Here is a 14337-nt window from a genome sequence, read left to right as displayed (position 1 = left end):
ATAAAGCTATGTGTTGTGTATTGTGGCCACACAAAGGAAGGAGTCCACAATGAGCGCTTATAGCGAGCGCTGGGACAGTGCTCCCTGTGTGTGGGGGGACCCTCATGGGGTGCGAGTAACAGCAATTGCAAACAGCTGAGCCCCCATTATGTGCCGGGCACTGCCTTAAGCTCCTTACATGGGTCATTTTCACCACTCTGTGGTAGGTAAAATTCCCAGTTCCATTTTATAGACTGGGGAACTGAAGCTTGAGGAATTTGTCCAAAGTTCACACAGTGGCTATGGAGTAGAGCAGGTCAGAACTTGGTCAAGGGAGGGAAAGCATCTCAGGCAGAAGGCACAGAGGAGTGAAAACACTTGGTCTCCCAGGGACTCACTTGGCCCTGGAATATAAGATTGGGGAAGAGGGGATGGAGCGGTGGGAGGACACTGGTGGTTTATGTCCTTGGAAAACAGGCTAAACAGCAGCTGCTACCAAACTAAAGAACCCCACTGTTGGCTGTAGGCAGGGACTCCACAGGGAAAGGGGCGTACAGCTCAGTAGAAGCCTGAAGGGGGCGCTTCTCCAACCCCTAAACTATGCTCCCCTCCACTCTCAGACAGGGAAGAACTGCCAGCCTCCTCCTCCCCGCCCCCAGGTCTCTTCTGGTCCCTCCAGGATTAAGAAGAGATGCGAGGTCAGAGAGGAGGAGACTGAGGGGAGAGAAGTCAGATCTGAACCCTGGGTCCCAAGCTGATCACACCCTTGGGCCCTGGGCAAAAATGACCTCACTGTGAGTTCCTGCCCAGGCCTGAAGAAGGTGGAGAGCAGGAGCACGTGCGGGTACTGTCCTGACCTGCAGCCCCAGTCACACCCTAGTCACCTGGGGGGCGGGGAGGGTCTTCCTGCGCCTCGGTTTACCTAACCACCCTTTTTAGATCAAGACGCTTCTTCCCACATAAACACTCCTCGACTCTTGAGCTAAACTTCCAGGCAAAAAGCTTCCCACCAAGGCATAAGTTAAGAGCTCCGGGGTGGAGGCCGAGGTTCTCACGGGTGGCGACCACTGCTGTGGCCCGCGTAGGCCCGGACTCCCCAGATCCTCGCCCAGGTTCCCACCCACCGCTCCCCTCCGCGAAGCTCTGCCCTCGGCTCTCGCGCTGTGGCGCCTTTAAAGCCTCTGGGCGCTCGCCCCGCCCCGGGTCCGCCCCGTCCGAGGCGGGAGCCGCTGAAAACCCCCCGGCCCGGGCCGGGCGCGCCACTCGGCCCGCCGCCCCTGCCAGGAGTATACCGCGCCGGCCCGCCAACGGTGAGCAGGGAAAGGGCGGGGGGCGCGCCCCCGGAAAGCTGGAGGCCCGCGTTGGCGACTCGCTCCCGGGGCTGCGGCGAGGGTCCGACGACCGCTCTGCCAGCCGTGTGCTGTCAGGGTCCTGTCCCCAAGCCCCGACCCGGCATTGCTGGGCGATGAGGTCAGCCGAGGTTGCGGGTGCATGCACAGGGCGTGCGTCCGGAGCGGTGGGGACCCGGCCCTCGGGGGAGAGGAGCGGCGGGCGTCGGGGCTTGGCTGGCACGCCCAGAGGGCGGGCGCGCCGGAGCTTCCCTGCGACCCTCGCTTCCCGGTTCCAGGAGCACGTGCGGGAGGTGCCCGCGCTCCGCGGCCCCGAGGCCGCCCTTTCCATTCCTCTTCCCGTCAGCCGTCCTGCTGGCGAGTCGGGGTCGCGGGCCGGGGAGCACAGTCCCCCAATCTCGGGCTCCGGGGGCCGCAGCCCGCGCTGGCGGGCGGCGTGGGGGGAGGCGGCTGCTTGCGGACGCTCCTGCCCCCGCTCCCGCCGGGGCCCCCCACCCCGCGCCCCCTGCTGCTGGGAAAGCCGGCGGGGGCTGCGGGCGGGCGGCCGGGCGGGCTGCCCAGACCACTGCGTCACCCCAGCGGCGGGCGGTGGGTGACTCATCCGGCTGTAACGGCCCAGGGTGTGGCGAGGCGGGGCGGCGGGGTCGGACCTGCAGGACCGGAAGTGGACGGCCGCCTTCGCGGCCCTGCGGGTCCTCTGGAGCCTCCTGGAGCGCGTGCCCGGGGACTTCTGGGGCAGCCTGGCATCTGGGAGCAGAAAGGAGCGCGTCGGGCGTGAGGGTGGGTGGGGCGGGGGTCCCGGCTACGGGGAGCCCTGTGGCTTGGCTGGGCTCTCCCAAGTGCTGACTCCAGAGCGTCAGACGGAGGGACAGCTCCCCCGCTCCGGCGCCCCTCCCGAGTTCTCCTGCCTCGTCCCGCGGGGAGACCTACCACTGCAGGGGAGGCCAGGGTGGGGTGGGGCGTCGGGGCCCTGCCCTGCGGGAGGCGACCGCTAGTCTTTGTCCGACTGCAGCCCCCCTCCAGCGCCCCAGCCCTCTTCTGCCCCCTGGATTGGCCTCGAATCCTTCCTTCGCTCCAGCCCTTGTCTCTCCAGGATTTTCAGGGAGCGGGCTCTCTCACTGCGAACAGACCCTCCTTTCCCAGAGCATTTCTGCTCCTGAACTGCTCCTTGAGTCCGCTTCTCTACCCCCAAACCTGTAACTCCCACGCCCCCAAACGCCCTGGCCAGCCTCCGCCGCTGCCCCCCGCAGGGATCTCTCGCACCTGCCTGCACCCGGGAACTGCCGTGGGGGGCGGGGCTTTTCCGCGGAGGCCGCCTCTGGCCCCCGTCGCGCGGAGCCTCCTCACCACTGCATGTGCGTTGAGTGCGTGTTTCTGCCCGGTGCCCCCACCCTGCCGGGTTCCTGTGTTTGGTACACAGAAGCCATGGCAACGGCCCCACCTCACCCCTCCTCCCGCAAGTCTTGCGGCTTCCTGTTTGTGCAGCTTCGGCTTTCTCTTCTGCTCACCGACTTGATGGTGAGGGGCAGCCCCCGGGTGGCTCCTCGGCCACAGGTGTCCCCCACCCTCGCCTCTGCCTGCTCCCTCTGCGCTTCACTTTGGGGGCGGTGGCGCCCCATATGGCCCCTTCAGAATAGCCCTAAGCCCGATTCTGACTTGGGAAGTTCCCCTGCGACGTGTGTGCACAATGAATGGAGAGTCTCTTTGTCTTCCTCGGGGAGACATCCCAGCCCGGGACCCTTGCCCTTGGCATCTTCGTGGGGTGGGGTGACGTGAGCGTCCTGCCCAGGTCTGGGTGGGGCCCCTCCCCCTTCCCAGACCGTTGTAACCTTGTGGGTGGGGGTGAGGGCTGTTCCCACAGCTGCAGGCAGCTCTGGTTTAGGTTACACCCGGTGGGGCCCCCCCGCAAGTGGTTCAGCTGTTGTCTTCTCTTTGGATCCCCAGCCCTGGGCATCTCCTACACTGCTCCCCACCCCAGCAGGCACCGGGCTGTCTGCCCTTCCTTTGAGGGAGGGCTGCGGAAGGTCCCCTGGGTGTCACTAGGGTGGGCCACCCCATCTCCAGCACACCAGCCGGGGCCCGTCAGCTTGCGCCTGCCCAAGGGGGCGGGGAGGAGAAACAGCTGCAGGCAGGCAGGCTGGGCCGCCCCTTCCCGGAGCTCTGTCCCACAGCTCTGGCACCTCCAGGCTCCAGGGCAGTGGCCCCCAAGTGGAGACACTGCGGCTGGAGGCTGTGACACGGCCAGCTGTGTCCAGGCTCCAGAGTGGGGGAGGGGCCCTCAGCATCCTCCTGGAGCCCAGAGGTGGGGCTGGAAGGCCAAGTCTGTGCTGCCCCTGTAGGGGGATGCTGGAAGGGTAGGGCTTCAGGCCTGCTCTCCCCCTACTAACCTTGGTGCCTGGGTTAATGATTCTTCTGCCCTTTTTCTCCCAGGGCCATTGTGATCCCTTGGCCTCAGGCCACTTGGCTTCAAGGAGACACAGCCCTGAGGCCCAGGGAACCCTAGTGAAGCTACTCCCAGAAGAGAGGTCTGGACATTGAAAAGGGGGCTTACTGGTGGCTACAGCCCTGGCCTCCCCTTTTCCCCTCCAGGTCTCCCAGCCATGCCCCTGTGTGTCAGGGACCCTGGGCTGAAATAGAGTCCCCGGCCTCCCCCCTTGCCCTCCAGGTCTCCCAGCCAAGCCCCTGGGGCCCCAGGCTGAAACAGAGCGAGTGGTCGCTGAGCTGCTGGGGCCGGGGCTGCTGGGAGGAGGGCATCTTGTCCCCCTTGCTCCTCAGGCCTCGCTGCTCTCTGCTTGCCCTCCCCCGGCTGAGAGTGTGTGCGCCTGGGGGTATGGGTCAGGGCCCAGACCGACATTTATCTGGGCTATCCTTCAGGCCGGGGGAAATGAGGGTGGGTTGCTCTTAATGAGGTATAAAAATAACTGATTTATGGGGAGGATCTCTGCCGGAAATGTGCTGCTGGATAAGCTGGAGTAGAAAGGAGCAGCCATGTTGGAGTGGGGGGGAGGGGACTGGCCTGAGACCCAAAGGCTGAGAGCAGGAGGGGTTGGAGGCAGCTCTGCCCCTGTGCCTGGCTCCTCTCCTGAGCCCCGAGGCCCAGGGACGGGGTGGCAGGACTGTCGAACCTGGGGTGTGTGGGAGACAGGGAGCCAGAGTGACTTCACCCCTTCAGTCCGACCTGGCCGGGAGCCAGATGTGGGGAGTAGGAGTGTCTCCTTTTCCTGTCCTTGCACACAGGTGCCTGTTCTGGGGGATCTCCCTGTGTGAGCAGCAGACAGCTAGCTGGATGTCACAGTGGAAAGGGAAGCTCATTCGCAGAGGGGATGGGGACAGGGAGTGAAGTCCTGTCCCTTCTGTGGTCCTGGCTCCCCCCTGGCACGGTAGCATTCCTGGGACTTGCTCAGTGAGGGCAGAGAGGTAGGAGGTGGGGACAGACTGCCCCTGGGCAGGCGGTCCGGAAACCACCCAGTTCTTCCCAACGCACGTTCTGAAACGAAGTTAAACCCTCCTGTGTGTTTCCCCAACTCTCCCTCCCCTCCAAAGTTTCCCTAAAAATACCACCCACACTCCTGGGTTAGTTCCCTATTCCTGCTGTAACAAATTAGTATGAATTTAGTGACTTAAAGCCGCACACATTTCACATGGTGCGGTTGTAGAGACCTCAGGTTAAAATCAAAGTGTTAGCAGGGCTGCGTTCCTTCTTGGGGAGTTTAGGGGAGAACCCCTTTCCTTGCCTTTTCTAGCCCCTGGAAGCACCGGCCTGGCTCTCCCCTGACTCTGCTTTCTTCTTGCTTCTCCTGCTCTGACTTGCCTGCCTCCCTCCCTCACTGGTAAAGCACCTACTTGTATATAAAGCCCCTTGCTGTGAGGACACTGGGCCCTCCTGGATGATCGAGCGTATGCTGTCCGTGTCAGGACCCTTCATGCAGTGCCATCTGCAAAGCCTTTTTTGCCACGTAGCATTCACAGGCTCTGGGGGTTAGGACGGAGACACCTTTGGGTGGCCATTACTCTGCCCACCATAGCTTCTAGAAGGGGAGGTAGGATTGGTTTTGATTGCCTGTTTTCTCAGGGGAAGTTCCTTTTGTCTGCTGAAATCTTTTAAGAGCCTACTCAGACCGACTCTTCCAGGAAGCCTTCCAGGCTGCTTCTGCCCATACTCTTCTTACGTTCCTATGATGCAGGGTCTGACTGCAGATTTGCACAGTGTTCACCACATACAAGCCTTACCCTTTCCTGGGTGCTCTCTTTGTCTCTCTGTTGGCATTCTAGGACCAAGAATTCTGTCTCTTCCACAGGCCCCAGCACACACAGTCGGTGCTCAGTTAAACCCACAGGCTAACTGTGAGGGTGGGTGTGTCTCCAGCTCCTGGAAGAAGTTTCCCTAGGCATGTCTTCCTCCTCTCCCCAAATCCTCCTCCTTCCCAGGGCTGGGGTTAGAATGACCAGTTTGCCTTTGCTAAAGCTGACCACCCCAAATGAGGGGCTGAACCCCCAGACTTGCCCTCACTTACCCCATATTCTATTCCATTGGGTTTTCTATTTCATTCTAGTAGTGGGGCCGTTCAAATGAAGTCTAATGGCAGGACTCAATAAACAGTCTGACTGTCGTAGGGGTGGGGGAACCCAGAGATGACCTGCCTGGACCCTTAACCCCAGAGCTCTGAGCAGTGTGTTTTCCGCCCATGCTCTGGAGTCAGGGCGAGAGTCCCCTCATTTGACAGTGGTTCTCGCCTCCGGAGCCCACCCTGGGGATATGGGGTGTGTCCCAGCAGGCTGCAGAGTACTGACTGCGGGCCCGGCCGTGTCCTCTCCCCAGTGCCCCACTGCCACCACTGCCCTTGGGAATGGCCAACAGGGGACCTGCCTACGGCCTGAGCCGGGAGGTGCAGCAGAAGATCGAGAAACAGTACGACGCGGACCTGGAGCAGATCCTGATCCGGTGGATCACCACCCAGTGCCGCAGGGATGTGGGCCGGCCCCAACCTGGGCGCGAGAACTTCCAGAACTGGCTTAAGGATGGCACGGTGAGAGCTGAGCCCTTCTGATTGGAAGTGCCAGGAGCAGCGGGGGGCCCGGGGGGCTGGGGGGGGGCGCCTGGGTATCTCACAGAGGACGTACAGAGTGAAAGGGGAGGCCCTGGGGGAATCAAGGAAGAAAGCTCCAATGACAGAACCACGGGAGGGTGTGTTCCGGGCAGTGATGCTGGCACAGCAAACACTCTGGGCTCGGGCAGGAAGGAGCCCAGGGCTCACCCCGGCTGGCGTGGGAGCTGCCTTCAGGTAGGACAGGAACCTCAGGGACTCCCTGTCTCCGGAGCCAGCGTGGCCTCACCTCTGCACCCCTGCTGTCCTCACCCAGGTGCTGTGTGAGCTCATCAACGGGCTGTACCCTGAGGGACAGGCCCCAGTGAAGAAGATCCAGGCCTCCACTATGGCCTTCAAGCAGATGGAGCAGATCTCTCAGTTCCTGCAGGCGGCCGAGCGCTATGGCATCAACACCACTGACATCTTCCAGACTGTGGACCTCTGGGAAGGTGGGTCAGGGCCAGGGCACCGTCACGCAGAAGACCAGAGACCGGGCCGGGCCATCTTGCCCAGGGAGAAGGGGTGGGTTTCTGGCACCCTGAGGACAGAGAGGTCTGTGCGTGTGTGTGTGTTTCATGGAGGAATGGGCCGGGGGGGGGTTGGGGTGGAGGAGAGTATGGGGACAAAGGGGATTAGGAAGCCAGGCTCGCTGACCTAAGTGGTAGAGGTGGAACCCTGGCCCCCAGGACCCCAGCGCCGCTGAGGCCAACACACCCCCTCCCCCTTCCCAGGAAAGAACATGGCCTGTGTGCAGCGGACGCTGATGAACCTGGGTGGGCTGGCGGTAGCCCGGGACGATGGGCTTTTCTCTGGGGATCCCAACTGGTTTCCTAAGTGAGTATTGGGGGCGGCCCGAGCTGTCCTTGTCCCTGTCCCTAGCAAATGGTCCTGCAAAAAGCACTTTCCCGTCTGTCGTCTCCCTGAGTCCTTGCAACTCTTCTGGGATGGGAAGGGACTGTCCCTTTTGAGACACAAGGACTTGGCTTCAGAGAGCTTGAGGCTCTCAAGGGCAGAGCGACACTGGCACCGAGTCCCCGACAAAGCCTTGCCCCGTCCAGGGAGACACGTACTGGGGCAGCCTCCAACCCCTTCCTCACCGGTGCTCCCTTTCCCCGCAGGAAGTCCAAGGAGAACCCCCGGAACTTCTCAGATGACCAGCTGCAAGAGGGCAAGAACGTCATCGGCTTGCAGATGGGCACCAACCGCGGGGCGTCCCAGGCCGGCATGACCGGTTACGGGATGCCCCGCCAGATCCTCTGATCCCGCCCCAGCCCTGTGCCCACCCGCCCATGAATGGTTAATATATATATATATATTTTAGCAGTGACATTCCCTGAGAGCCCCTGGGGCTCTCAGACTCCCCTCGGCCAGGGTGGGGGCCTGGCCTCACTGCCTCCTTGGGGGGTGCCCAATGGCAGGCTCTCCCCCTGTGCTTACTAATACATTCCCTTCTTTAAACCCACCAAAACTGGACCAGCTGGCTTCTTTTCTCCTGGGACCAAAATCTGGGGGCCTTGCCACCCCTCACCCCCATACCTCTTCTTTTTCCCTGTGGCTTCTTTCCTCCTGGGCTTTCTTTCAATCCATTCCTTGGCCGGGGGTCAGGGACCCTGCCTTCTGCAATAGGCCTCCCCCCAGCTGTGGCTGCAGGGACTTAATTTATAGGGAGAGGCCTGTGGTGGCTGCCACCCCAGCCACAGCTGGGCTGCGCTCACCACACATCGAGGCAGCCTGCCCCTGGCAGGGGCCCTCTTGGCTTCCCATTTTCCATCCCCCTTGCTGTGGCTAAGGGGTGGGGGTGAGGGGATAGGGAGGGAGGGCTGCCCACCATGGGCTGGGGCTCGAAAAACCTGAGTTTGCTGATTTCAATAAATATCTGTCTTTTTTGAATGGTCTCTGGCTGTGTCTGGGGCCATGAGCCCTCCACTGGGAAGGGAGGAATGGGGGGGGGGGCAGTACCGTGACTGGTACGGTGGCGGGGGTGGGGGCGGCTTTGAGATGAAAGGCTGCAGTCCTCTCCCCCATCTTCTGATTTCCTTCCCCGATTTCCTTCCCCGTCTCTTCCTCCCTAGGTTTAAGGGAGGGGAGTTTGGGTTGAGGATGGGGCCTTGCAGCTGCCCTTGGGCCAGGAGCTGTAATGCAGGAAATGTGGGCAGTGTCCACACACCAGCCTAGAAATGGGGCATCCCACCTGGTGCTCCCGGTTGGGCCCCTCTCCCAGCCAGAACAGCTCCTTCTCCACTGCAGGAGGGTGGGGCTGGCTGCTGGCACTGCCCTGAGTCCTGGCAGGTCTCTGCGTGGGAGGCCCCTCAGGCCAGCCTGGGGCAAGGTGGCCTCTGTTGGAGTTGGCCAGACCAGCTTGGGCGGGGGGGGGGGGGGGGGGAGCCAGGGGCAAGGGTGGCAGGTGGTGGGGAGGAATTGCCGGGCTGTGAGTGAGCAGGAGGGACTTAGTCCTGGTGGCTGGAGGGAGGAGGCCCTGTTGATGGATGCCATGCACTTGGGAGCGCAGAGCAGAGAACTTCCCTTCTGGGCGGGTGGCCTTGTACCAAGAAAACCAATTTTGGGGTCAGGCTGTCTGGAGCTCGCCCTGACCGAGACATGAATATTCCACCCCTCGTTGCCAATTCCTAGGTGTCACCTTGACCCCATGGCCTCCCCATCAGACCCGGGGACTTCCTAGGGAGAATTGGACAGACTCTGGGTCAGCCCCCGACACCAAGTTCCCCCTACCCCCTTTCTACTTCAGTGCATGCTTCCTTAGGAGGGCAGAGCCCCAGCATTGGGCCTGAGGGTGACAGATTATGACCTGGTTGCTAACCAGAGAGCTTTAATTCTCTCTTCTCCCACTGCCTCACTGTGGCCCCCTCTGCCAAGGAGCACCTACTGTGTGCTAGGCCCCGTGCCTGGGCTGTGGAAGGTCAGCTGGAAGGCTCAGCCATGACCCTGGGGGATCCTGAAGTGACCCTGTGGGCGGGATGGAATTCGCTTGTGTGCCACACTCCCTTTGGCTGAGGCACAGATAAGATAGGCCTGGCCGCTGCGTCTCTGCAAACTCCCAGGGATTAGCTGTCATTCACTCCGCCCCTTTATCTCTGGCTGGGAAGGCCGGCTGGGAAGGCCTGCTGGATGGAGGAAGGGAGAGTGATGTCATTGCAGAGAAAACCTTGAATTCGCTAATTGTTAACTAAAACACCGAACCATTTGCATCCTTCCCTGACTTAACTATTTATATTAACTATTATTGGCCTCGAGCCTCACAACTTTCTGAGACATTCAGCTTGTCCCAGAGCCTAGGCTGAGACCCCCTGGCTTCCCCCAGTGGATTCCCACAGTAGTCCACTGTGTTCTTTCCCCCATCTTGGCCCCACATGAGCACACCGGGTCTCAGGGCATCCCCCAGCCACAGAAAGAGTAAAGGGAGGGACGTGGATTTGAGGCCAGGTCAACCTGGCTGTGGTCCCATGCAGTTCAAGGCTCAGCAAGGGGTAGGGCTGTGGAGGAACAGGGGAATGGAAGGGATGTGGGGCGGTGGGTGCTCTTTGTCCGAAAACTAGAGATCCTGGCTCCTTGCTCCTGTAGCTGGAAGGATTTTGCCAGACCTGTGCAGCAAGCATGTTTCCTGGCCCAGCAAGTACTCCAGAAAGGGACATGTGGGATGCAGCAGGGTTTGCGTGGATGTCTCGCGGGGAGAGAGTTGATGCCCTGCGGCATGGCGGACCTGACCACGCTCAGAGATGGTTCAGGCAGCAGCCGGATTGCCCACCTGGGAGGAACTTGCTCTTCAAGGCAAACATCCACCAGTATGGAGAAACGCTTGGTTAGGGGGTGCGTCTCCCTTCTGGCCATGACTGCCACCCCCCACAGGCTCTGTGAGCAATCTCCATGGCTCCCCTCAATCCACCCGGCCACGGCTCCAGCAAATTCCTTCTGGAAATGGCCTGCACTGACACCTCAAAATCTGCTTAGTGTTCTGTCCCATCAGAGGCCACAGTTTTGTGCCAAATCCGGCCTCTTTCATCTCCTGGCCTCACCCCCCCAGCCCTGGGGGGTTGGGCAGGAGCTCCTCTGTGTGGCACTGGTTCTCTATGGCTCCCTACACTGGTGTGTCCTGACACCCCACCCACAGGACTGTCTCTGCCGCCAGGACCCCTGTCCCCTCCAGGTCTCACCACCGCTTGTCTTTCAAGTCTGTGCAAAGGTTACCTTCCAAGGAAGGCCTTCCCTGGCCAGCCTACTTAACATTGCACATTCCACCCTCGGCCTGCTCCCCGTCCTCCTCCCCTGCTTTCTCTATCACCACCTGACCTGCATTGTATTTTATTTATTTGCAGTCTCCACCCACAGAATGTACACTCTTTAAGGGCAGGTGTGTGTTGGTTTTGTTGATGCGGAGAGGTGCCTGGCACGTTGTAGATGCTGGATAAATATTTGTTGAACAAATGGATGAATATCAGCCCACTCTCCTGTTCTTGAATCCCCTGGCCCAGTGACACGGTGCCCCGCAGACCAGGGTCTCAGCGAGCCATCTGTCACCTTCCTTCCAATGCTCCCCCATTGTTCATTTTCAGCAGATGAAAAGCTGAGACTCCAGGGCTCCAGACCGCCAGAAGTGGGGTTGGGGAGGGGATGGAGAGCCGTGTGTGCTCTGGGCAAACGGAAGGCACACTGAGGATTTGGGGGAAGACATGGGAGTAGGGCAGGAAGAGGTAGGAGCCAACTTCGGTTCATTTACTCCTTGCCTTCAGCCTCGAAGTGCAAAATCACTGCGGAGGTGGAGAGAAAGTAGGTTCGGCTCCTTGTGGCCCAATGGGAAGAATTGGAGTGGGAAGGCAGGGAGAGGCAGGGAGAGGCAGGGGGAGGTGGGGGGGGGGGCGCTGAGGAAGAAGAGGAAGAGGGCCGCTGGTGCTCAGTCTAGCTTGGCTCACCCTTGGGGGAAACGCAGAGGTCTGTGTGGTCCCTGCCTGTGCGTGTGTGTGTGTCCAGGTGTGTGAGAATTCGCAGGGCTAGGGATCAGGGGCACAGGTTGGAGCAGAGGAATCTGACAGCGTGTGGAGGCCGCCTAGGAGCCTGTTTGCCAAGGAGCCGGGATTATGGGCGCAGAGAGGTGTGCGTCCCATGTGCGTAGGCAGAATGTAAGCATCTATGAGTTTGCACATGGCTCCGTGGAGAACAATATGTCCCATTCCTGCCTTTACAGCTGGGGGAGGCCTTGGAGAGCTTGGCAAAAGGCCTAGGTCGCAGCAGAACAGGGAAAAGGGCTGGCCAATAGGGCCCTAGGGAGGGAACTATAAAGGGTCTGGGATTAAATCTGTTGAGAAGAGTAAGTTAGTAACTGTCTCCATGCAAAGAAATGAGTTTTAGTCCCAGTGGCCATCGAGGTGGATTAAAAGAAAATGCACTGAAGTTGCATCTAGAGAAATTGAGGCTAGACAAGGAAAAACGATCTTCTGGACTCTGAGGGTTATTAGCCTCTGGCGTCTCTTAAGGATCAAGAGGAATGTTTTCAATAATAGGACAGATCCCATCTTCTTAAGGTGGAAAATGGGCAATTCTGCTTGGGAATGAGTATACACACACCCATTTTTTAAATTCAGGTGTTTGTTCACTCAACACTTATTGGGGTTCTCTATGTCAGGCCTTATGGGGGAGATGAAGATTATTAATACATGATCTCTTTGCTCAAAGAGCACATAGTCCTGCAGGGGAGATAAAACACAGACAGGAACTGAGCCCCGATCATTCAGGAAGTTAGGGCTCTGGGCCTTCGGAGAAATGCAAACAGGGCTCTTGGGGAGGATCACTTGCTAACCTCCCTCCCGTGGTGCAGCCCTGGGTCATTTCTGCAGTGGAGGCCGGTGGTGACGTCGTGGGGAGCTGAGGCTGTGTATCTCAGGGATCCGTTCCCCTGATCAGCTCGGGGAATGGGGCTGCTGGCTGGGGGCTGGGGGGCTCCTCCAGAAAAAGGAGCAGCCCCTTGCTCTGTGGTCAGCAGTCAGCTTTCAGTGGGGGGCGAGGGGCTGTTCCCTTCCATCCTGGAGTGGGTGGGGGTGGGTGGGCAAAGAGGCCTGAGTCAGGTGAGAACCACGGACCGGGTAGGGCCAGATCGACATCACGGGGTGGGGGTGTGAGGATAGCACAAACAACTCAGACACTGGGGCTGTCTCGCCATTTCACCCTGCCCCTGGCAGACCCTGAGTTCTGAATCGTGCGTCCACGAGAGAAGCCAGAAAGTGTGGCTCAGTGTGGGCTGGGCCCTAGTGGTGGGGAGGGTGAGATTCATTACTTTCTGCTGGTCACTGTGCTACGAGTTTCATCCGTAGTTTGTGTTTGTTTTTTAATTATTTCAACAAATGTTTCTCTTCTTTTAAAGATTTTATTTATTTATTAGAGAGAGCACAAGCATGAGCAGGGGGAGGGGCAGAGGGAGAGGCTGAGCGGGGAACCTGACACGGGACTCGATCCCAGGACCCTGAGATCACGACCCCAGCGCCCGTCAAGTAGTTCCTGAGCTCCCATTTAGGGTAAGGTATCTGCTGGGTGCTGAGGATATAGCATCAGCAAGACAGGAGAGTTTTTGCCCTCCACGGAGGAGCTAGAAAAGCAAAGGGCCAGTTATAATGTGATACGAGGGGTGGTAAGGGGAGCTTAGGGGCTAAGGGACCCGCAGGAGGGGACTCAACCCAGCCTTGTGGGGAGGGCATCAGTGAGGATCTCTGGAAGGTGCGGAGGTCTGAGCTGGAGATTCAAGGACAATTAGAAGCATGAAGATGGGGCCTGTGGTGGGGAGGAGAATGTTCCAGGCAGGGGTGCAGCGTGGGCATGGCCTGGAGGTGAGAATGTGCGGACCCGACTGTCGAGAGCCGGCTCACAGGCTGAGAATGCAGTTGAGAAGGAAAGTCAGGACTAGCTCTTCCAAGGAGTTTCAAAGTCAAATGAAAGATTTTGGACACTGCATTAAGGGCTTGGGGCACCACTGAGGAATTTTAAGCAGCGGGCCGAAGAGATGAGAGTTGTGTCTTATTTAGAAAGTTTCCCTCGGCTGTAGGTCAGAGAAGGGCCTGGGCTTAGGGAGACTCTGGAGGCAGGCCGACCTCAGGAGGCTACTGCACCGGTCCAGGCTCGAGTGAGAGCAGCCCGTGCCAAGGGGGCTGAGCAGGCCTGAGAAGGAGAGAATGGATTTCCAGATTGGCTCATGCTTTGTGGAGAGTGAAGAAGAGGGTTTCAGCAACCAGGTGAGTGTTGCCGTGGTCTCCTGGATGGGATATCCAGGACCAGGGGCTCGACACCACCACAGATTCTTCTCCACTTCTCTCCCATTTTACAGGTCAGAAAATCGAGGCTAAGAGCAAAAGTAACTTCAGAACCCAACTGGTGGCTGAACTGGGATTTGAGCTGATGACCAGCGCAGTCCAAGCTCATCGCTCCCCCCTATCTGGGCTCCCCTGTGAGCTGGCTGACCTGGGGAAGGGCTCGGCGGGCAGCCAGCATGAACTGTGGAGTTTCTGTGGGTGGAGGCCAGGGCCGCATGAGGAAGCGGGAGGTCAGGCCCCAGAAGCGGGGCAGGAAGTTCAGCTCCACAGCAGCCCCCCCTCCAAGGCTACAGCAGATCTGGCAGCTTCAGAAAGAGGCTAAAGGAGAGACCCTGAGGCCCAGCCCCTGGATCTTGCAACTCCGAGTTCTTGTCCTCAAGGCTCTCCGACTTTCTGGAGCTTCCTGACTGCCCAACTTTTACCTCTAGCAACAAAAGCTATCACAGCCACCAGGACACACAGAGAGGGGCCCTTCCCTGTCTATTAATTCCAGAGGGGCTTCTCACCTCTTGGAAACGCTTTAGTATTTGCATATCCTTTGGAAAAAAGAGAAGAACACACGTGACCACTGTTAAGTGATGTGCTCAAGGTCCCAGCCCTTGAGCCCTTGAG

At 59.5% G+C, this 14337-nt stretch overlaps 1 protein-coding gene across 2 annotated transcripts; it reads left to right on the top strand.

The window, feature by feature from the left end:
• The first annotated feature begins 1159 nt into the window (after positions 1 to 1159).
• Positions 1160 to 8305, top strand: TAGLN2 (transgelin 2). Of its 2 annotated transcripts, XM_045784046.2 has the most exons (6): positions 1230 to 1289; positions 5627 to 5716; positions 6148 to 6355; positions 6690 to 6864; positions 7147 to 7249; positions 7534 to 8305. In XM_045784046.2, exons 3-6 carry the CDS (start codon positions 6176 to 6178, stop codon positions 7673 to 7675), a joined length of 600 nt encoding a protein of 199 aa, XP_045640002.1. In that variant the 5' UTR covers positions 1230 to 1289; positions 5627 to 5716; positions 6148 to 6175; the 3' UTR covers positions 7676 to 8305. The 2 variants fall into 2 exon arrangements, with proteins under 2 accessions (XP_045640001.1, XP_045640002.1); XM_045784045.2 differs by lacking the exon at positions 5627 to 5716 and having other exon boundaries at positions 1160 to 1289.
• Positions 8306 to 14337: the final 6032 nt, after the last annotated feature.

The sequence above is a fragment of the Ursus americanus genome, chromosome 2 (genome assembly GCF_024610735.1).
Source record: "Ursus americanus isolate L20-20 chromosome 2, mUrsAme1.1.p, whole genome shotgun sequence".
Classification (NCBI taxonomy): domain Eukaryota; kingdom Metazoa; phylum Chordata; class Mammalia; order Carnivora; family Ursidae; genus Ursus; species Ursus americanus.
This window is presented reverse-complemented; position numbering and strand designations above follow the sequence as displayed.